Source organism: Podarcis raffonei, chromosome 5 (assembly GCF_027172205.1).
Source record: "Podarcis raffonei isolate rPodRaf1 chromosome 5, rPodRaf1.pri, whole genome shotgun sequence".
In the NCBI taxonomy this organism is placed as follows: domain Eukaryota; kingdom Metazoa; phylum Chordata; class Lepidosauria; order Squamata; family Lacertidae; genus Podarcis; species Podarcis raffonei.
Genome location: NC_070606.1, coordinates 96388547 through 96410765, shown reverse-complemented (window position 1 = coordinate 96410765; position 22219 = coordinate 96388547). Strand labels below are relative to the sequence as shown.

Here is a 22219-nt window from a genome sequence, read left to right as displayed (position 1 = left end):
AATGTATGCCACTTCATTTATTTCTTGAATTTATTTATTAAAATTTATGCAGTATACCGCTTGATTACAAGAAAACACCTCAAAGTGTTTATAAATATAACCTGCCCCTCACTTTATGGTCCCAGAGAGGGTTACATAAGCAGTCACATTTTAAAAGAATGTTCAATTCATTGAAACCATACATTAAAACCACAATGCTAAAGAAAATCACAGCAACAGAAAAACAGGAGTTGCTTGTTATTATATTATGTATGTTTGTGGTTTTATACTGTAAACCACCCTGTGATCCTCGGATGAAGGATTGTATAGAAATACAATAAATAACAAATCACCATCATCTTCAGAGGGGAAACATCCACTCAGCCCAAAGTCTTCCTGTTGATTTTCTTGATGTGCTGTTGCACATTCATCTAACCTGGAGAGATCATCTTGGAATTCCAGTTCTCCAGGTAGCTGTGTGTGCTGAATGTGGCCCTCACTTATGAACACATTGCCTTGGGATGCCAGGTAAGGCATTGGGATGGAGACCATTTGTCTTCTCCATGAAAGTAAATGGTGTAGGATTCTTTCCATCGACTTGTATGAGGGGCCATAGTTGATACCCACTTCACCCCAGACTTGGTTATTCAGGGTCCATCTCCCTTACTGCCCAGCAGTAGTACTCTAGTGTGGTGTAGTACTCCAATAGTACTCCAGTGTGGTGTAGAGCCAGTGTGGTGTAGTGGTTAAGAGCGGTGGACTCGTAATCTGGTGAACCGGGTTCGCTTCCCTGCTCCTCCACCTGCAGCTGCTGGGTGACCTTGGGCCAGTCACACTTCTTTGAAGTCTCTCAGCCCCACTCACCTCACAGAGTGTGGGGGAGAAAGGGAAAGGAGAATGTTAGCTGCTTTGAGACTCCTTCAGGTAGTGATAAAGTGGGATATCAAATCCAAACTCCATTGGGGCCCCCTCAGTCACCCTGCTCTCTCTGTCTGTGCTCTACTCCCATAATGATGCCCAGATCAAAAGAGATGAGGACTCGAGTTTGAAGAGGAACCTTGTGAATTAAGGATAGGAGTAGAGTGAGTTGTAACAGCCAGAGTATGAAATTTCAACCAGGAAGGCTTGGGTTTGTCTCCATTGAGCCCTGAGGCTCGCTGAACTCATTTGGGACCATCACTGTCTCTCCATAAAATGAGAATAAAATGTGGGAGCAGAGGGAACAATATGTGGCGGAAGGATGGGAAAAATGAAAGAACAACATTGTGCCACTGCTATTTTATAAAGTAAACATCAGCCCAGCAGCTGGCAGGCAGTCTGAAGCCTCTGGGTCGCTAGGCCTGGTATAAATGCCAGGAGCCTGGTCTTCTTGCCCGTACCTGTTCAACAAAGCGGCACCTTCTAACTGCTGCACACCTGGCTCCAGTTTCAGCAAAGGACAACAGGAACCCTGTGTTGCAAGCTCACCATCTCAGGTCTAAAACAGGTATGGCCCTAACTGCCCCCCCCTTACTCCTATTTGAGAATGCCTGGCTAGGGATTTACTTGCAAAGTAAACACTCTACTGCTAGCTGCAACCCTTCCCTTAACAGAGAAGCAAGCGGTCTTTCTGTTAGTGTAACACAGCGATGAGATAGCTGCTTTCCCCTCCTGATTCTTGCATCTCTTTTTGCAAGTTCCGAGAGATTCCCTGGTCTCAGCTGGTGAGTGAAAATTAGTATCCCAAGTAATTGCTGGTCTGATGACTAAGCCAGGGCTGCTTAATTATCACCCATCTTTCACGGGATGGGTTCAAGGCTGAGCTTTGCGGGACTTTGCAGAGGACAGAACAAAGAAAGCGCTGCTGGAATTCCCAGTGTGTCAGCCAGACGCTGCTGGTATTTGGCAGCCTCCTCTCGCACACATGTGCATGGGGGAAATGTGTTGACGTGGGCAGAGCAGCAAATTGATTTATTTTTATTGTATGTCCTGTTTGAAATCAGTGCCAGGAACCCCTGTCCTCCTAGCAGAGACATTTTCCAAATAGAGGATGGATCTCCTAATAAATTGCAGTCCTCAAATGATGTTCAACCTTCCCCTGCCTTGTGAACTGCTAGCCATTTGTATCCCAAGTTGACATTTCTTGCTATTGTTGACAGTTTGCAGGAGCCCTTTGGCTGTGTCATGCCGCTGGCTGATGATGGCTGCCTCTGTCACTTGAAGTGGGTTTTGTGGAGGGCCAAGAGAGAATGTGAGGACACTATTTCCAAGCCTTGGATGTGCTGTGTGGCTTGTTTGCTTTATTAATTTCCATTGTTGCTCATCTGGTTGAGTGGCAGGGCTGCCTTGCTTCTGAGCTCCAGGCACTGACTTGCTGGCTCCACCCAGATATTGTCGTCTGGCTCCTTAAAAGAGCCGGGAATGTTCTGCCCTTGAATTACCTTGGTTCACCTATTGTCCACTGAGGCGCATTTTGTCTGTTCTTTTGGTGCAGAATGATGTGATACCATGTTTTTTCTCTCTCCTTTCAAAATATCCCCACAACTCCACTTTCTCCCTAAAACTATTTTGTCCTCCAACTGAATTTAAGCCTGAGTATGTGGCGCTGTGGGTTAAACCACAGAGCCTAGGACTTGCCGATCAGAAGGTCGGTGGTTCGAATCCCTGCGACGGGGTGAGCTCCCGTTGCTCGGTCCCAGCTCCTGCCAACCTAGCAGTTTGAAAGCACGTCAAAGTGCAAGTAGATAAATAGGTACCACTCCGGCAGGAACGTAAGCCAGAAGCGGCTTAGTCATGCTGGCCACATCGGCCAATAAAGCGAGATGAGCGCCGCAACCCCAGAGTCGGCCACGACTGCACCTAATGGTCAGGGGTCCCTTTACCTTTACCTTATGTGCACATTTGTCCATTGTTACCCTTGCCTCTCCCTTCTGTGGCCTCAACCCCTGCCCCCAACAAAATTAGTGTGTCGCTTCCTTGGAGCAAGGACCTGCTGTTTTGCTTATGAAATGGGGTGAACTTTGGCACTGTGTAAATAATTACTGATCCCCATCCCCACCCCGTAGGACTTGATGGCAAGTAATACCTGAAAGAATTCATCCACCTTTACTTGGGGGAAAGGAAGCCTATAGTTTGATTTGGGAAATTTTTGCAGCCATTGCAAATAAATAAATACAGTCACCAAGTTTCCCTGGACCATTTTGTAGTACACTTCCTAGAGTTCCACTATCAAAAGCTTGTTCTCCTTCTTTTCATACCTATTTCAGCACCATAGGCTTATAACACACCTCTTGTTTAGATAGGTTTCTGTAAACTGGTAGATAGCTTGTTGCCGTTGCTGCTTTTATTATTATTTAAATGCATGGACTGTGCAACACTTGTAAAGCTCTTATGGAAGAGAGTAGTGGAAGGTTGTTTTAATGTTGTTTTTTTAATGCCGCTTTCAGTGCAACACTTAACACCACGTTAAAAAACTAGTGAGCTGCAAAGTCGCTCAGAGGTCTCTGTGATGCAATGTAATGGCTGTTCCCTGAATAACGGACATTCACGTTTAACTTGAGGAGCACAGTGCTTTACTGTGTTTTATTGATGCAGGGCATTTTCCATTTCTGAAAAGAATGGCCTCAGATTCTGTACATTTTGGTGGTTTTTGAGGGAACCATCTAGACCAAATCTGCACAGTTGGCAGCATCTTAACCTATGAAGAATTGCCAGAAGACCCCGTGCCAGGTCAGGTCTTGTTAAAACAGTGAGTCATCCTCCCCCTCTGGCTACTTGGAGAAGAGGACTTGCGTGGTTTTCTGGTTTAGCCTGAACTCGCCTGTCTTAGGCTAACAACGAAGCTATAGCAGCAATTTGTTTGATCTGCTGATGCATCTTTTAAGATTTATTTCTTAGGACTTTGTTCAGATCCGGTTGCCATTTAGAATGCGAACACCTGCTGCAAATGGAGAGTAAATTTCAGCTTCCCAGAAGGACACATCCGGCACCTCTTTGAGGGCCTCTGTTATTCACTGCTGAGAGGGCTTCTCTCTCAGCATTATTGTGTCAAAGATAGGGTCACCAGATGTCCCCGTTTCCCGGGGACAGTCCCTGGATTTGCAAATTTGTCCCCGGACAAATTCCATCCCTGGAATGTCCCTGGATTTCATTGAATGTCCCCGGGAAACGTGGCAGCAGCAGCGGCAGTCTCAGTAGCCTGGACCAGCCTGGTAGCTCAGTTGGCTCTGGCTGGCTTCAGGAGCTGCCAGCTGCCATGGCGTCCGCCATTTTGCCTTGCTGGAAGTCCCCATATGATGTGTTGCGTACAAGACACATCATATGGGGACTCGGTGTAGGGGCTGAAGATGTGGTGCTGGGCACCACCGGCGGGCAAGAGCTGCTCGGGGTTGTTGATCTAGGTGCGCCACTGTGACTTGGTGCTCAGCTCGCTGTCGGTGCCACTGTCCAAGACTAGCAGCTCGGGCTCCGACTCAGCCTCCGGGTGGTGCTTGGGCAGCTGCGGCTGCTGCTCGGCTTCGCCATTGTGCTCCTCGACTTGCAAGCGGCGGCTCAGCTTGTTGGCCAGCTCATCTTTGGCCATTGCGGACGAGAGGCGAGCAGGCGACGAGCTGATCCGGCCCAAGCGCGCCTCCTTCCGCTCGCTCCTTGCTGGCTCTGCCCCGGACCCGCTAACTGGGCATGCTGTGGCGCAGGTAGGCGGTCGCCGGACGATTCCTGAGCAGGAGACGCCCAGACAGAGGGGCAGGGCAGCAGCAGGAGGAGGGGGTTTCCACTTACGCTTACTCCTGAGTAAGCCTGTAGGGGATCACAGTGCAAGGAGGGAGAGGGAGGGAGGGGGAAGCATGGCTAGTTCTCCAAGAAAGGCCGGGACCCAGAGGAAGACCGTGCAACAGAGGAGACCACAGAAGAGATTACGTCTTTCTTTTTTTAATAACTTCTCCCCTCTTTTTTATTTTAAATAAATATTTATTTATAGTGTCCCCAGACTTACTGAAAAAAATCTGGTAACCTTAGTCAAAGAGCTTTATTGAAGTATAATACACAAGGCTTGGTTTTCTCATAATGAGACAATTGAGTTTAACTGCCGATAAGCCTTGTGAGTGGCCAAGAAACCAAAACTAGGAATCATGGTTTAAAGTCTTCCTGTAAACTATGGGTTGGTGTGATGTCCGAGTTGACGAACAGTAGTTAGGGCAGTTGCCTGAAGTGCTGAGCTGATGGAAAAAGAAAGCATGCGAGCATCTCTGAACTATGGGATGTTCAAACCATGGTTTGGGTTGTGAATCCATCCTTTTGAGTTTTCTAATCAAACTTGTACATGGATGTACTCCTTTCTGGCAAGTCTTTCCTCTGCCACCTCTCTTCCTCAACATACCTTACCAAAGGTTTCCTTTTCCTGAAACCTATTACAGTACTCCTGCTTTTTCTCAGAATATTTCCGCTGCCTGGGCGATTGCTGACCAAAGACTAAAGTCCTGCAGCTGTGCAGCATCAAACTGTTTTCTCCTCAGCCAACAATATGTCTGCTGTGTCTTCCGCACAATGGACCCTGTGATTCAAGGCAGCTTCTGAGCTGCCCCATTGCTGTTCACGGCCTAATTCCCTCATAATTAAGGAAATAGCTGACAATGCGCAAAATGATGCAGCACACGGTGCTTCCTTTGTGCTGGGTGAGATCATCACTTGGACTGGGGTGGGGGCAGAAAAAGCATGTTGAATTGAGTGTTTGTCATTGTGTGTCAACTGACTCACCCTGCCTGTTGCTTACCTCTGGTAGCAGGATCTTCTCCCACAAGCAAGGGAAAAGCCTGGCTAGACTAGGTAACACCCCTTAGATTCCAGTGCTTAGCTCCCACAGTCTTCCAGGTGTGACTTTCCACGGCCCTCAGATCTTGCTAGCTGCTTGCAAGTCCTGTGTACTAGATAATCTAGTTGTGAGAAGCATGGTCTGGCTACTTGGCCTCTGGCTCCGTTTGCAGATTGTCTTTTAGGGTAAGCATGCAGAGGGACCCCATATGCACAGAGCACTGTCTGCATGCTAAAGCATTCCCACATTTACCAGTTTCTGCCAACTTCCACTCACGTCTGATGCTTGGGATGATGCTACTCCAGGTAGTGCTATTTGCCCATCTCTAAAGCTTTCAATGGGGACGCGGGTAGCACTGTGGGTTAAGCCACAGAGCCTAGGACTTGCCGATCAGAAGGTTGGCGGTTCGAATCCCCACGACGGGGTGAGCTCCCGTTGCTCGGTCCCTGCTCCTGCCAACCTAGCAGTTCGAAAGCACGCCAAAGTGCAAGTAGATAAATAGGTACCGCTCTGGCGGGAAGGTAAACGGTGTTTCTGTGCTCTGCTCTGGTTCACCAGAAGTGGCTTAGTCATGCTGGCAACATGACCCGGAAGCTGTGTGCTGGCTCCCTCGGCCAATAAAGCGAGATGAGCGCCGCAACCCAGAGTCGTCCGCGACTGGACCTGATGGTCAGGGGTCCCTTTACCTTTACCTTTAGAGCTTTCAATGGAGCCTGGACTTGCCTTCATTTTTAGGTATCTGTAGCACAGAGTACTTTACTCTCTACTGTGTCAATTTCTGGCCAAAAGTTCTTTTCAGATTTGTTTTCCTGAACTTATTCGTCTACTTCCTTCAAAACCCTGTTGTTGGCATATCATATGTTCTCTTTAAACCCCTACAGTCATTACTCATTCCTGCAATTAAGAGTGAAGGGGGGGTCCCCTCACTCGCTGCCCCTGTTGTTGTGCCCCCGGCAGCTCCACTGCCACACTGTCCACATGATGTCAGCACGCCTGCAGTGCCCCAAATGCATGTAGGCTCAGTACCAACTGCTGAACAAAAGGGAGGCATTGTAATAAATTAACAAGCAGAAGGCAAGTTTCTCTTGATGTGTGTGAAATGTTAGTTTTTTTATATATCATGGTTCCACAAGTCCATATACATAAGGGCCTAGATATTAACTTCCATTACTTCATGTATTCAGGCTATTGTGCCTACAGGAGATAGGATGAGTGCATTGCCCTTTTGACAATGATCTGTGCAAGCCTTAGCAGAGAAGCAACATGTTGGCCTTGCATTAAGCCACAGCTTTCCCCCTTAAATTGAGTCCAGATGTGTGATGGAGCTGTAGCAACATATGGAAAAACCCCACTGGCTGCTTGTGAGCAGCAAGTCACTTTGGCAATTGCAAGAGCTTGGCTTGAGGCCTTAAGACTAATTGCCAGTTGTCTTAAGCCACACGCCCCAGCCCAGGGAGCTAAGTAGCTGGGCAGGGGAGGGGTGTGGGATGATAACTAGCTTCTCAGAATTTACTTCTGACATTTTATCCTAGCCTTTGCTGCTGCAGGTCCCCTTTGAGCAGTGTAGATAGGGCTTGGCATCAAAATTAAGTGGGTCAGTCTAAAAATTAAATATTCTGTGTAGCCCCGGTGGGTCCTACCCACTTCATAGGCGAACTTCAACCACACTGCACTCGGCAATGAAATTTGAATGTCATGTGTGGGGCCTATATTTGGAGTGGCAAAGCCCCAAGCAATGTAGCACACCAGGGCATGCACATTTGGCAAAAGAGTTTTCACTCATAACTTGTTAGTTTTTACTCTCGAGCTGCAGTTACTATTTTGAGACGCCTGCAAATTCATTTCACATTCTTGATCTGGCACTATGCTGTCCTGTGGGGTTGGGAGCCTCCAAACTAGCTGCTGCTTATTGACTTTGTAAGAAACATCTACCCTTCTGAAAGCTGAAATGTGGCCAACTTCTTGTCCAAAAAAATCTTTAGAGGGAAGGAAGAGTCCAAGCGAAAGCTCTGTATGCTATGCTTTTGTCAGCTTGCATTTCTATGATTCAGGGTTGATTTCAACTTCTAGCCGGTTCAATATTTTGGAGAGGAAGAAGGGCAACACCCTATTTCTTGAGGGTGTGTGTGTGTCAGAAAAAGAGCTGGGAGCCTCTGATTATGAAGTTGGATGAGATGTAGTATGGAGGGAGATAATGAGGCTGTGTGTGTACTCAGTCCTCAGAGCCCTGTTCAGGAGCAGAAGGGAACATGACCCTCTGCTATTAGCAGGCAGGATAAAGCATTCACATTGGGCTGGAATGTGTATAAATGCTAGGATCCTTCTGTCCTGGTCCAGTCAACAGAGCAGGACCTTTCTCCAGCTGCACTTCAGGCTTCAAGTGAAGCCCCAGTTCAAGTAGAGAGGTAGCCCCCAAGAAAAGGAGAAAATTTAATATCTTTTATTGGGGAATTTCAGTAGCTCGTAGCTGTTGTCACTTTTCTAGTTGTAGCAGGGAGAGGGCTTATGTGGTCCTTGCAGGCTTTGGGATGAGCTTGATAGGCGAAGGTGCCACGCAAGAAAAATCCCATTGCAGAGAGAGGATAGCTGCCAGAAGGCCATATTGCCTGTGCTGGGAAACTTCTCTGTCCTATTTTAGCTTGCCTTTGTTTCTTTGCTGAAACATACTTTGTTCTTCATGTGATGGTCATCTCCAGGCTTGACTACTGTAATTCGCTCTACGCGGGGCTGCCCTTGAAGCTGTCCCAGAAACTCCAGCGGGTGCAGAATGCTGCAGCGAGGCTCCTCACAGGGTCTCTGCCATGGGAGCATATTCACCCAGTGCTTTTCCAGCTGCACTGGGTCCCGGTGGAGTACAGGGTCAGATTTAAGGTGCTGCTTTTGACCTTTAAAGCCCTTCACGGCCTAGGACCCTCGTACCTACAAGACCGCCTCTCCCGGTATGCCCCACGGAGAGCCTCAAGGTCCATAAATAGCAACACCCTAGTGGTCCCGGGCCCTAAGGAAGTTAGATTGGCTTCAACCAGAGCCAGGGCCTTTTCAACTCTGGCTCCGGCCTGGTGGAACGCTCTGCCTCATGAGACCAGGGCCCTGCAGGATCTGATTTCTTTCCGCAGGGCCTGTAAGACAGAGTTGTTCCGCCTGGCCTTTGGCTTGGAGCCAATTTGATTCCCTCCCTCTCTTTCTTTTTTCTTTCCTTCTCCTCCTGCGTTGAGGCTACATTTTATTTTAATGTTGTAATATTTTAATATTGTATTTTAATTTTGTTTTTAAGTTGTAATCATTCAACTTGTTTTTATTATTGCTTGTAAGCCGCTCTCAGCCTGGCCTTGGCTGGGGAGGGCGGGGTATAAAAAAAAAATTAGTAGTAGTAGTAGTAGTAGTAGTAGTAGTAGTAGTACAGCCCCCTGCAGTGCAGGAATCTCAACTAGATCTTACTTGACAGACGACCATCCATCTGTCCAATGAGCTTCTTGGCCTCATTGGCTTCTCCTACCTGTTGCTTCTTTTTGTTGCTTTATAGTTGGCTTAGAAGATCCATTTAGAAGTGGATATGAGCAGTTTTGTAGATGGGCATGCCAGTGTCATTGATTGCTTGCCCTGGCCTGAAAGAATTTAGATTTAGTAGGTGCCTAACAACTTGAGAGATGAGATTTGATACAGAAGATGTCACTTTCAGTTGATAGAACCTTTCACCTTCAGGTTTGATAACTATGTGCCTGTGAGCAGCAACACCACCACAGCGGTCTCTCAAGTACCATTGGTTGGCAACTGGCTAGAATACTTTTAACCAGCTGCCTTGTATTAAAAATTTCAATTATAAATACAATTACATTTGCATAGGTTAGCATAATAACAGAACTGTTTAAATTCATTGAAGTAATATATATATTTCAGCATAACAGCCCTGCATTAGCTTGAATTGTGCTTTATATTGCATATAGTGGTTGGCCTAGGTAGGACATGCATCTCTTTGAATGGATCAGGGACACCCATCAAACCAGATGTGTACTACAGTGTACATTTGGCTGCATATCCTCATAGGCTGCAAAGGGAGGTCTCCCTTGAAGGGTTGGGACACATGTCTCTGTGAGTTTTTTTTATATATATATATATATATATATATATATATATATATATATATACACACCTGTTTTTCTGTTTTATCATTCTGTTGGCATCCTGTAACCAAGATGGCCAGTGCACAAGCTTTTGATGTTCTGTGGCTTGGCCCTGTGATGGGAGCTAAAGGGGAGTGGGGAATCGTTCGAGGATCACATGATGTGGCACACAGCTGTAGCCGCTTTTTGGGGGAGAGCATCCACTGAAAGATGCAACTGGTGTGGATGTCATTGCAATTTGTTGTTTCTGTTGACGGAGGCAAGGACGGTGCAGTCTGCTACAGCTGTTACTCATTGACCAGTGAAATAAATGACTTTGTAAGACAAAGAGGAAACAAAGCTGTAGCTGAATGGTCAAGGGAGATCTGGAGTGGAATTCTTAGGCTGGGGCTGAAAACTCTTGATGTTGCTTCACAAAAACACTTGGCAAGATCCAGGAATGTGGCTTTGAAGCTGGTTGCAGCGGATAACCAAGGCCAGCCTACATCTTTCTGGCAAGTTGATACCTGCTAGAATCATAGAATTGTAGAGTTGGAAGGGACCACAATGGTCACCTATCTAGTCCACCCCCTGTAATGCAGAAACCTTACGCCCAATGTGGGGCTCAAACCCATGACCCTGAGATTAAGAGTCTCATGCTCTACCATTTGTTTTGTTTTATTTGTTAAAGTCATATCCTACCATTCCTCCTAAATCTGTGAAAGAACATTACCATTAAAAATAAAATCATGTTTGGAACATTTAAATACAATAAACATAGCAAAACATTAAACAAATTTAAAAGAGATATGACTAAATCATGTGTCTGGATATGCCCACTGAATCAGAAAAGTTTCAGCAGGCGTCACAGTGTTACGATGTCATCTGCCTAGTGCTAGTGGATAGGGAATTCCAGAATGCTGGGGCTGCCACATTAAAGGAATTATTGTCTGTGCCGTTTTGCATGAAGAACGTCTGAGTTTTGCGCTCTGGAGAAACAATGGAAATAAGCAAGTTGGTGGTATTCAAAGTTTTACTCAAAGTAGACTTACTGAAAATAATGGACCTAATTTAGCTATGTTTCGGTGAGTCTACTTTGAATAAAACTTAAAAACCACCCCATTTGTTGATAACCAGTTGAATGTTATTTCCAAACCAGGTGTTTCTATTTTTCCTTTTCTTCTTCTGAAATTGCAGTATTGTTGGCATTATGGGGCTAGTGGTTAGGCAGCTTTTTGTGATAATGCTTCTAGGTGTGGGGTTGAAGAAGCTCAACTCTGTTCTTTTCTCTTTTCTCTCTCCTCCCTCGGCCCTTCCTGCCCTCCTGCTGAGTTGAGGCTTTTCCAGGAATGAGCAGTTTTGCTCACAAAGCACATTCCACAGCCTCAGTTCCTTTTTGGCAAGAGCATTTGCCTGCTATTAAACCAGAGCCAGGCCCAACTTGTCAACCCTTTTTCTAAGGCTGGGGCTAGAGGGGTGCAAAGCAAATAGAGGGGTGCAGAGGTGCTCTATTTAGCTGCCTACTTGAGGAATGGTTCTGCCTTGATACCTGCTAAGTCCTTGGTGTCTGAGGAGCACACGGCTACTACCCCCCTGCCCCCCCCCCGCTCTGCATTCTGGCCAGACAAACTTGCATGGGACAGTCTGAAATCCATTTTACTACACTGTCTCCTGGGAATTAACTGAACTTTGTTGGCATACATGTGTCTCAAGAGACAATGGAGTATGCCTCTAGTGGTGAAGTCAAACCTGTGTTAGCAGCACTGAAGTGACTTCCCCAGGGTGCAGGCCTGGGCAGTGTATATGTAAATCCTGGGCTGCCCAGAAGACAAGACCCCTTCTTGGCCTCACTAGTGTGATCCAAAGGAAAGCAGAGCAATACCTTTGGCACCAGTTACGCTGCAGGAGTTGCTGGAAGGAAGCATACAAGGCGCCATCCCACCATCTTAGGGACTCTGGATTTGTGTACGGGTTTACACTTTAGACTTTTCTTCTCCCGAAGAGATCCTGCAAGGCAGCAGAGGTTTAGGATCAGAGTTTTCCTTCTTCTAGGTACACAAACCCCATCTGCCCCCATATCCCTCTAGACTACGTGTAGAAACTGCCTTCTTGACTGTTGGACCCACTACTGGTCTCATCTGTTTAATCCATCAGAGCCTATCTTTGCATGCAGGGGAAGTCCCTAATTCACTGAGGGTTTGAGACCTATTGGCTCCCCTCATCTAGTTTAGCCTGCGAGTCAGAGCTGTTCTAGAAGCTGTCAGCATTTACATGGAAGGAAACTGAGTGCGTGCAGGGCTTAGTTAAAGCACCAACACCCACCCACAGATTTGTTGCATTCCTGCATTACCCCTTTTCCCTTTATGGATCTCAGGGTAAAGGTGGTGAACTCCTGGTCTCCCACTCTGTTATTGGCCAGCCTCAGATCTGCTTAGCATCTGTGATGGAACGACAGCCAGCACCTTCAGGCCATTTTCTGGGGCTGGATTTGAACAAGAATTCACTTTGCAGCCATATTTGTGGGGTAAGATACAGAGGGTGGTGAAAGGCTTATTGCAGCCACAATATAATCATGTCTAGTCACAACATTTTAACTATATTAATTACTACATGCAGAGGTAGAAAACATGTCACTAATGTGTTCCCTAATGGTCATTGTAGCCTCTTATTATCCTCAGAGCAATTTCAGTTTTCAGTGTGAGTAAAACACACTTCTAGGCAGTCAAGCTTTACAAAAGGTCGTTCTCCTCCCCATTATTTGTTTTTTCTTACAGGCTACAAGTAATTAAATATAGTTAGGTGTGTGTGCAGACAAGTAAGAATATTTGAAGGTTAGCCATTTCTGTGGATTTACTGCCAAGCTAGGATACAGCAAACAAAATAACAAACTTTTGTAGCTGGCAGCACAGCATCAAGTGACTTGTGTTGACAGTGGTGTAGATTGTGTTATATGAACAGAGGACACATTGCTAGATTCAGTCAAAGTAGCAAATTCATCTTGTGCAATTTGCCGTTCCTGTGAAATTTTGCCGTTGCTCATTGGGATGGTGTTCCCAGTGAGAAACCGCTTATGACAGACTTCCGGTCAGCGCTAGCGACGAATGGCGGATTCCCTCTGAGCTCCGGAGGAAATCGGCTCCGCGGGGACTGGGTCTGGCCGCTGCGGCGAAGCGGGGACCCGAAGAAATCACAGGCGGTGAAGCCTGTGAACTCGGAGACTCGGCGGGCTCCATTTGCGGCCCCCCCCCGCTGCGAAAGAGCCTTTTTAAAGGCTCCGGAACGGAAAGGGGGTGTGCGGCGCGGGGCTGAGAGTCATTTCCCTTCTTCGCGGAGTGAAGCCGCAAGCCATAGTCGGAGAGCGCTGATTTCTTTCTGGACAATTGGAAGCTAAAACAACTACCCGTGAGTAGGATCAAGCAATTATTTCGAGAAAATTTTTAGTAAATTTGGCACTGAAACGGGAAAGGTACAAACAGGAAGTCTGCCTTTCCGGTCTTGTAAATAGATCAAAGCAAAGAGACTGTAAAGCTGCAACTTTGAAAGACATCAATTAAAGGCTTAAAATCCAGCACCAAAAATGCGATCTCCCCCCTGTTTGCAGGAACAGAGGGGTGAAATTTGAGCAATATTTATCCTGCAAGAAAAGAGGAGTAAAGGTATATCTGCTGTCTTTAAAACCTGGGAACGGACTGCCTATGACAGGGAAGCCGATTACCGGGATGAACTGTCAACACTTTAAGGGTAAAGAGTTTTTGACTCAACTCTGCGAAAGATACAGTGTCTCTAGAACTGCTATTGAAAGTAACTTTTAAGGACATTGAAATTGTGGCTTTTAAGAGATATTGGGGACTTATAAGGACCATATTTGTTTTAAAAGTTGCAAAGTGAAGTTGGAAGTGTGTCCCCCTAGAGGAGACTATGTTGCAATAACAACTAAGCCACTAAGTAACTAAGCTGTGGAAAATTCCTCTTCAAAACAAATTTTTCAGGCGTGAGACTGACCTTGGGTTGTGCATGAGAGTGTTATGGCAGATGGGAAAGGGAAGATAGAGCTGACACAGGAAAAAATCACCAGGTCTGGCAGACAATACAAGACTGATATTACACACCAGAGAAGGGCTTCAACATCCGGAGCAGCAGGCAAAGCAGGAGCTGCTGCTTCGCAAGTAAAACCAAAAGCTATGTCATCTGAAGAGTTATTGGCTCAAGCACTTGGCAAGATTGATGCATCTTTGGAAAAATTAGCTAAACAGGTTGCAGAGACAAATAAGTAGCTGAGGCCTCAGCAAAAATTGATTTGAACACTACAAGTATTAATGAACTGGGAAAGAAGGTAAATTCTAATACACAGTCCATCGAAAAACTATTGGAGGAATCGGCCTCGACTCGAAAGTTAGCAGAGGAAGCTAAGGAAATTGCAACCGTCGTTCAAGAGAAGATACCACCGGTATATAAGAAATTAGAAGAACACGACCTGACACTGTCTATGATAGAATTACAAAGAAAGGAGAGAAATTTAAGAATCAGAGGAGTACCTGAAAGTGAGAAAGACAATCTGGTAGACTTCCTTACAAAGGAACTAATAGATTTTTGGCAACAGGACCTGGGGAAAGAAGAATTCAAGATAGTGAGTGCATTTAGACTTGGCAAAAGACAAGGAAAGAATAAAGCAAGAGATTGTTTGATCACCTTAAGAACAAAAGAAGAAAGAGATAAAATTTTGAATTTGCACTACCAAAGAATTCTGGAAATTGAAGACTCATTTGTGGAGATCTTTAAGGATATACCTAAACATATCTTGGATGTAAGGGCCTATTACAGAGATCTGGTTGTTCTATTGAGAAGAAATAGAATACTCTTCAGGTGGGAATTTCCCCAAGGTCTGTCTTTCAAATACAGAGGAAAGAAAATAAGAATAAGGACAGTAAATGATAAAGACAAGTTCTTGAAAGATCACGAGGAGGACTTGCAGAAGGAAGCGGAGTCTGGCGAGGAGCCATACGCATCAGGAAAAGGAATTCTAGACATAGCAAACTTATCATTTGGACTCCCTGGCCCAGGGAAAGACAAACCACCGACAGAAGAACAACAACAACTTGGTGCAGTTGGAGGGAAAACTAAGTAATTTACCATGGCGCTGCAACATTTAAGTTGGAATTGTAATGGACTTAACTCCCCTCAAAAGAGAAAAGGTGTTTTTCATATTTTAAGAAAAGAACAATTGGACTTGATATGTTTACAGGAAATATTATTATTATTATTATTATTATTATTATTATTATTATTATTATTAACAAGAGATTGGGACAATAGTTTATTTCGTCTGAGAAGGTCAAAAAGAGAGGAGTGGTGATATACGCAAAGGAGAAACTTTTACCGAAATTAATTTTCAAAGATGAACAAGGAAGATATTTGGCAATTGAAATTCAACTTCAAGGAGAGAAATTTTTGATTGTAGGGGTGTATGCACCGAACGAGGGGAAATCTGAATTTTTTAAGAAGTTGCATGAGACCCTTTTGGACTATTTGGACTATAATATAATCCTGATGGGGGATATGAATGGAGTCGTATCTACAAACATGGACAAGGCACAAAAACAGGTAGTCACCAAAGATGGTAGACTACCAAAAACTTTCTTTGAAATGACTGACAATATCGACTTGATTGACATCTGGAGAACTAAGAACCCCCTGGGGAGAGAGGGAACTTTTTTCTCTGAAGCTAAGATGACATGGACTAGAATTGACCAAATTTGGATTACTAGAGGAATGGCACCAAAGATTAAAAAAGTGCAAATCTGCCCTAAAACTTGCTCTGACCATAACGCTGTAAAGATGGAGATGAAGCAAACAACAACCGGCACCTTTAGATGGAGGATGAATGACACCCTATTTAGAGATGAAGAAGTATATAAGAAGGCCCAAAAAACTTTGAGAGACTATTTTGAAATAAATATGTCAACAAATGTTGAAAAAAGAGTAATCTGGGACGCAAGTAAAGCTGTGATGAGAGGGTTCTTGATACAACAGAATGCAATACAGAAGAGAAGTCGAAATGAGAAAAAAGATAAAATTTTGGAGAAATAAAAGAAGGGGAGAAAAAATTGAGAGTAAAGCCAAAATCGCAGGAGATCTTGAGAGAAATAAAACTTTATCAATTACAATATATGGAATTGATGAATCAGGAAATAGAATGGAAAATTAAACAAATGAGACAGAATACATTTGAATCAGCGAAGATGTTGGACATAACATTATGTTTGCTGACTGGGAACAGTTGTGGACCACTGGGATGAAATTTACGGCATGTAATGCCTTAAAAGAAAATATTATGAAAATGATATACAGGTGGTACATGACCCCAGTCAAGCTTGCAAAAATTTACCATTTGCCCGATAATAAATGTTGGAAATGTAAAGAAAATGAAGGTACATTTTTTCACCTTTGGTGGATGTGCCCTAGGATTAAGGCTTTCTGGGAAATGATTTATAATGAATTGAAAAAGGTATTTAAATATACCTTTGTGAAGAAACCAGAGGCCTTTCTCTTGGGCATGGTCGGCCAATTGGTGTTAAAAAAGGATAGAACTTTCTTTATGTACGCTACAACAGCAGCAAGAATACTCATTACAAAGTATTGGAAGACGCAAGATTTACCTACTCTGGAAGAATGGCAGATGAAGTTGATTGACTTTATGGGATTGGCAGAAATGACTGGCAGAATCCGCGACCAGGGAGAAGAGTCGGCAGAAGAAGATTGGAAGAAATTTAAGGACTATTTACAGAAATACTGCAATATTAATGAATGTTGAATGATGTTGGATTGAAATCAAGTGGTTTCTAGCTGTAATGGTATAAAAGAACATGAAAAAATGGTGTTTTTTTATAAGTAAAAGTCTAAGCTACAATAATTTAAGATGTTGGAGAGAAAATAAGGTGTTTTTTAGCTGTAATGCTATGAGATAAGGATTTGCTGGACAAATAATTTGAACTGGAATACAAGAAGGGGAGGTATGAGGAGGTCAGGGAAATATGTTACTGAAAAGTAAGTTGTGAACTTTATGTGTTTTTATTATTTTTTCTTTTTACTTTTTTCTCTTTGTATAAAATGGAAAACTCTAATAAATATTTTATATATATATAAAAAAGAGAAACCGCTTATGACAAACACAGGTTTGATAATCCTGGTGTGTGTTAAGTTGCCTGTCTTATTATGGGCACTGCTCTTGAAATATAATCAGTAATCATTTCTAATAGCTAACAACATTCAGGGTGGGATGGGCACAGCATTTGGCTCAACAAGCGCCTGGAATCCCTTCCAGTATGCTGCCTGGTCAAGGTTTGTGTGCATTGCAGCCTCTGTGTCCTGGGTGTCAGAAGTGGAGTGGATGCCAGCCTTGGCATCAGATTTGCTCTCAGCTCCCTCCATTAAAGAGGGAGGGCTCTTGTGTAACAGGATGGTTCCTTGACTGCAGAAGATGAGAGAGACATATCTGGAAGGCAGGTGATGGGAAACACTTCTCAGAATTTTCCTGAACCTTCTTTGGGGGGTGGGTCTCCACCCCCCCACCTTCTGGGACACTCCCTGGGATCAGACATCTTTTGGGGGGGTCGGCATCATTTACCCCGACCCCCTGGGACTCTCCTCCAGGTCTAACTCCCATTTTTCCTTGGGGTCTGACCACTCTTCCAGGGGACTCATGACAGATGGGAAGGGCTTCCAGCATTGATACATCTCTCTTGAAAAATGTAAGTCGCAGGCCATATGTATATTTAACCTTCAAGTAGATCCCATTGAACACAGTGAGGGTGATCTGAGTCTGGGTGCATGTGATCCAAGTGTGGGAGAAAGAAACGGAAAAAACCTGAGCATCCGGAATGCTTCCATGAATTGCAGTTAATGTAGAAGCAACATGTTCAGCATAATGAGACTAAAAATTAAGCAGTTCATGCATTGCAGTTTGACAGATATAACCCACATGTTTTTATTCCATTTCCCCATGAGGACTAGATCCCCCTGCAAATGAAAATGACAATCCTTGGGTTGCCAGCTTCTTCAATAGGTTCTGTTCTGACTCTGTCGTCACAGTGCCTGCCACCAAAATGTATATTGAGTCAGACTGTTAGTCTGTCTCGTTCAGTATTGACTTTACTGACTGGCAGCAGCCCTCTTGGGTGCCAGGCAGGGGGTCTTCCCAGCCCTACCTGGGGATACTGGTGATTGCACCTGAGATGTTCTGCAAGCATAGCAGGTGCTGTACCACTGAGCTATGGCCCTTTCTACAAAAGGACCTGCATACAGGTGATAAATTTAAAAATCCTGAGCATCCATAATAAGCCTCTTTCACCTAGAGTTATGATCCTGTGTCAAGGTGGTCCCTTGGTGCTCTGCAGATTGCACTCCTGGTTTTGTGAGTAAGGGGTTGCCCACTGGTTGCAATTCAGTTTCTTGGCACAGAGCCTTCTGGATCTCTTTGAACCTCTTCTGCCTGCATCTCAGTACGACACAGCTAGCTAGCTGGTTGGTTGGTGCAGAAGATGTGGGAAATGGTGTCACTTTAAAAGACTCCATTCAGATTAAATGAGTGCATCTGAGCCTTCAGGGCTTCAGGGAGCAGGTTCCTTTGATGTATAAAGTAGGGACAGAAGGCGTCGTCTGGGTGGGGCAGAGTTAATTAGGATGGAAAACCCTATTTGCCTCCTGCAATTTTCTGTCCATGTTTTGAAACGGGCAGAAAAATCCTGCCTGCAGAGGAGTTCCACAACTGGAAGAAGCACCAGGAGTTTCTGACTTCATCTTATTACCCCCAGTTCCTAAGTAGATACAGGAGGCATGCAAGAGGAGTGCACCTCCAAAGCTAATCATAAAATGAGAAAAGATACTTAACATGCCCGCTGAAACAAACATGTCTTCACCAAGTGCCTGAAAGGGGCCTGTCTGATCTCAGCTGGGACTGAGTGACACTGAATTGAGCCCACAATATTGAACACTCCTGGTGGATCTGAGTCGTGTAAGACTACTCACAGTAATTCCTCTCAAGAGCTCTGTGATTGGGCAGGGATATAAGGCATCCATCAGTCCCTAAGGTATCCTTGAACCCAAGTCGTTAAGGGCCTTGTAAATTAATACAAGAACCTTGAATTTGGCTCAGTAGGAACTAGTTGTTGCTGGCACCTGTCTACCTCGAGAGACAATGGAGTGTGCTTCTGGGGGTGAAGCCAAACGGCTGCACTGGAAGCACCGAAGTGACCTCCCTGGGATGCAAGCCTGGGCAGAGTGTATGGAGGTCCTGGGCTGCCAGAACGACAACACAAACACACACACACGGGCTCACTGATTTGGTCCAAAGGAAAGGAAAGCAATACGTTTGGCACCAGCTTGGCTGCAGGTGTTGCCAGAAGGAGACAGTGTACTAGGCGCCATTCAACCATCTTAGGGGCTCCACTTTGGATTTGTGTAGGGTTTACTCCTTGGTCTCATCTTCTTGCTTTTAAACACTATAGTTATATGATGGTAATAGCCTGTTCCAGACTTACTCTGTGTCCCCACGTAATTTCTAACCCTCCTTCCCTCCGGTGCTGTAGGCTGACAGGCCTTTAAAGCTCACCTTGCACATTTTCCAAACCCATTTTGATGTATGGATCCTTGAAGCACCGGGAAAGGTTCTCCATATAGGTGGCCATTTTTCAAATAATCTTTGTACTGTACAGATTATCTTCATCTTGTGAATGAAGTTACTTGAGTCCGTTTTTTTTACAGAACTCAAGGCTAGGCCAGAAAGCCAAGGATTCTTGTGTGACCAGAATAGCCAGTGGATTTATGAAGGGTGGGACTAGTCACCACCCCAGCTAGTAGAAGCCACACTGTGCCTCATTCAAGTTTCTCAGCTTTTTAGGCAACCATAAGGACTAGAAACCCAACATTCAGAAAGCTGAGCTTCTGAGGATTTTGTTTGGAGTGAAGACATTTTTCTCAGCAGAAGTGGGCTTAGTTGATCATGGCACATTCAGAGGTATTTTGCCTGAAGAACATAGGATTTCCAAATATGAAAGTGATTGACTCCCCTTTTTAAAAAGATGGGGCCTCTCCTAACAGTAACACAGCATCTGAGCTGACCCCTGTGGGCTGCCTTCTCTGCACCCTCCCATCCCGCCAAGGCGTTGACCCAAATGATTGTGCTTTCTTGCATGGTTCCATCTGGTGAAGCGACTTCAAAGTCTGTCTCATTTTGGCAGGAACATATGGCCTTCCATAAGTGAGGAGGGTTTTGCGGTGGGGATATTTCAGCCTCCGTTCAGCCTACACGCACAATTGCTTTCATTTATGGAGCTTAGACTCTGTGTAAATTGAGGAGAAAAGGCCACATTTGTGTCTTGTCTTATGCCCCAGGATGCTCAAACATGTTGCTACATGTTCTTTGCTGGGATGGAAATAAAGCGATTTAAATAAGAGTCAGCTAAAGATTTCAATCTCGAGCTTTTAAAGGCCTTTTGTCAAATAGCTCTTGTTTTGCTGTGTGCCAGGGGAAGGTTAAGCCCATGTGCCTCTAAATCGTCTTCACCAGCCAAGGATGCCTGAGGCCAGTTGCTGGAGGACTAAAGGAGGGGAAGGGGGGCAGCAATCAGACAACTCCGCTCTGTTGGCCAGGCAACAGCAGGCGGTCAGGCTCCTTGTCTTTAAGTTATGCCTGGCCAGTCCAAAGACCTTTTGCTGCCTGACAAATTCCAGGCCAGATGTTGCTCACACCTGTTCCCTTCTGGCCTCTGAGAGCTTGAGTGCCCCAGAATCCCTGCCGCTCTGATCTGGAGGCATTGATACACTTACGGAACAGAAGACAACAGTCCCTTCTTGTTCACAAATGTTGCATCTATAGCATGGCTCGGCAAACTAAGGCCTGTGGGCTGGATCAGGCCCAGTTGCCTTCTGGATCTGGCCTGCGGATGGTCCGGGAATCGCCACGTGGATTGCCAGCATGTGCGCATTCTTTCCCTCTCCCTCACGTGGCGGCTGCGCCTCCTCCCTCCCTCCTCCTGGCTTCTCCCCGCCCTGCCTAGAGGAGGAAGGGGGCTGGGCTTTGTTGGTGCCAGCAACAGCAGCACTCAAGTGGCCGCCATTTTAAGCAGCCCCTCTCTGCAGCCCTTTTGCTCGCTGCTCATTGTCCCTCCACTGCTGCCACCAACCCCTGCCGCTCGCAAGACACAGGTAAGCAGGGGCTCATAGTGCTCTTGCATCATTCCCCCCCCCCCCGCCAAAATATAGTCGGGCCCCCCACAAGGTCTGAGAGACAGTGGACCAGCCCCCTGCTGAAAAACTTTACTGACCCCTAATCTATAGGTTCACTCCATTTAGCCAGCAACTATAGATTTTCTTTCATATCATTTGCTCCAAGTAGGCTTGCGTTCTAAGGAATCTCTGCTATTTTTTTTTTTAAAGGAAACATTAGTCTTGGCAATTCAATATAATATAGGCTCCCCATAGTTTATGCAGGTTACAGAACCCAGTTTTCCTTTGTACAGGATTGGGACCACCCCACCATGTCCCCTTTGACTTCCGGATATGTTACGTTATAGTCTGCCTTTCATACCTTAAAATACCCTTGTGGTAAGATGTTGTGTGTAGTCTAGGAGCCAGCAATAGAAAGGGGATCAGTTCTCTTCCTCAGAATAAAACATCAATTGAAATATTGAGACCTGACAGGATAATGTGGCTTACTTTGATTTATCATTTTAAAGTGAACAATGTTTTCACCTGTCATTGTGCAAAACAGCCTTGTTCTCCCCCCTGTCTTCCTTTTAAGAAGGATTCCCATGCAGATTCATGCTTAGTCATGTAGTTTTCCGGGTAGCCTAGACACGTCTCTACATCTCAATCTTGCTTCGCTTCACAGGGCTCTCTAAGGGATAAATGAACTGTTAAACACACACACTTCCTTTTATAGAAATCATAAATAAGAACCAGAAATTGGAGAGGGCTTAGCTGCAAGTTGACAGATCCACAAATATGACCTGAGAAATAAGCAGATTAGGAAGTACAGATGTTTCTGGTTGGATTTGAGCTGTCTTGGTTGGGTAGGTAGGGCTTAGGATGTAGAATTGAGATGCATTGATGTATCATGCCCCATCTCTGCCTCTTAAGAAACATCCTCAGGTTTTATTTTCGTGGCAATCCAAGTTCTTCTGGGGCTTTTTGCCCTAGAATCAGGCTGCCAGCTCTGTTATTTTTTGACCTCATGTGCTGGCCTGTACTTTGACATCTGTCTCTCTCTCTTCTTTTCGCAGCGTTGTGAAGGAAGAAATCTCAGACGACAATGCAAAGCTTCCCTGTTTCAACGGCCGCGTGGTGTCTTGGGTAA

General features: G+C 45.1%; 1 protein-coding gene across 3 annotated transcripts in view; it reads left to right on the top strand.

Annotated features, from left to right (window-relative positions):
- Nucleotides 1-22219, top strand: part of DVL3 (dishevelled segment polarity protein 3) — a 57378-nt gene that overhangs the window by 10034 nt on the left and 25125 nt on the right. For all 3 annotated transcript variants that reach the window (XM_053390749.1, XM_053390750.1, XM_053390748.1), the window contains exon 2: nucleotides 22146-22215. In XM_053390749.1, coding sequence (XP_053246724.1) covers nucleotides 22146-22215 — 70 coding nt within the window. The remainder of the gene's footprint in view (nucleotides 1-22145; nucleotides 22216-22219) is intronic.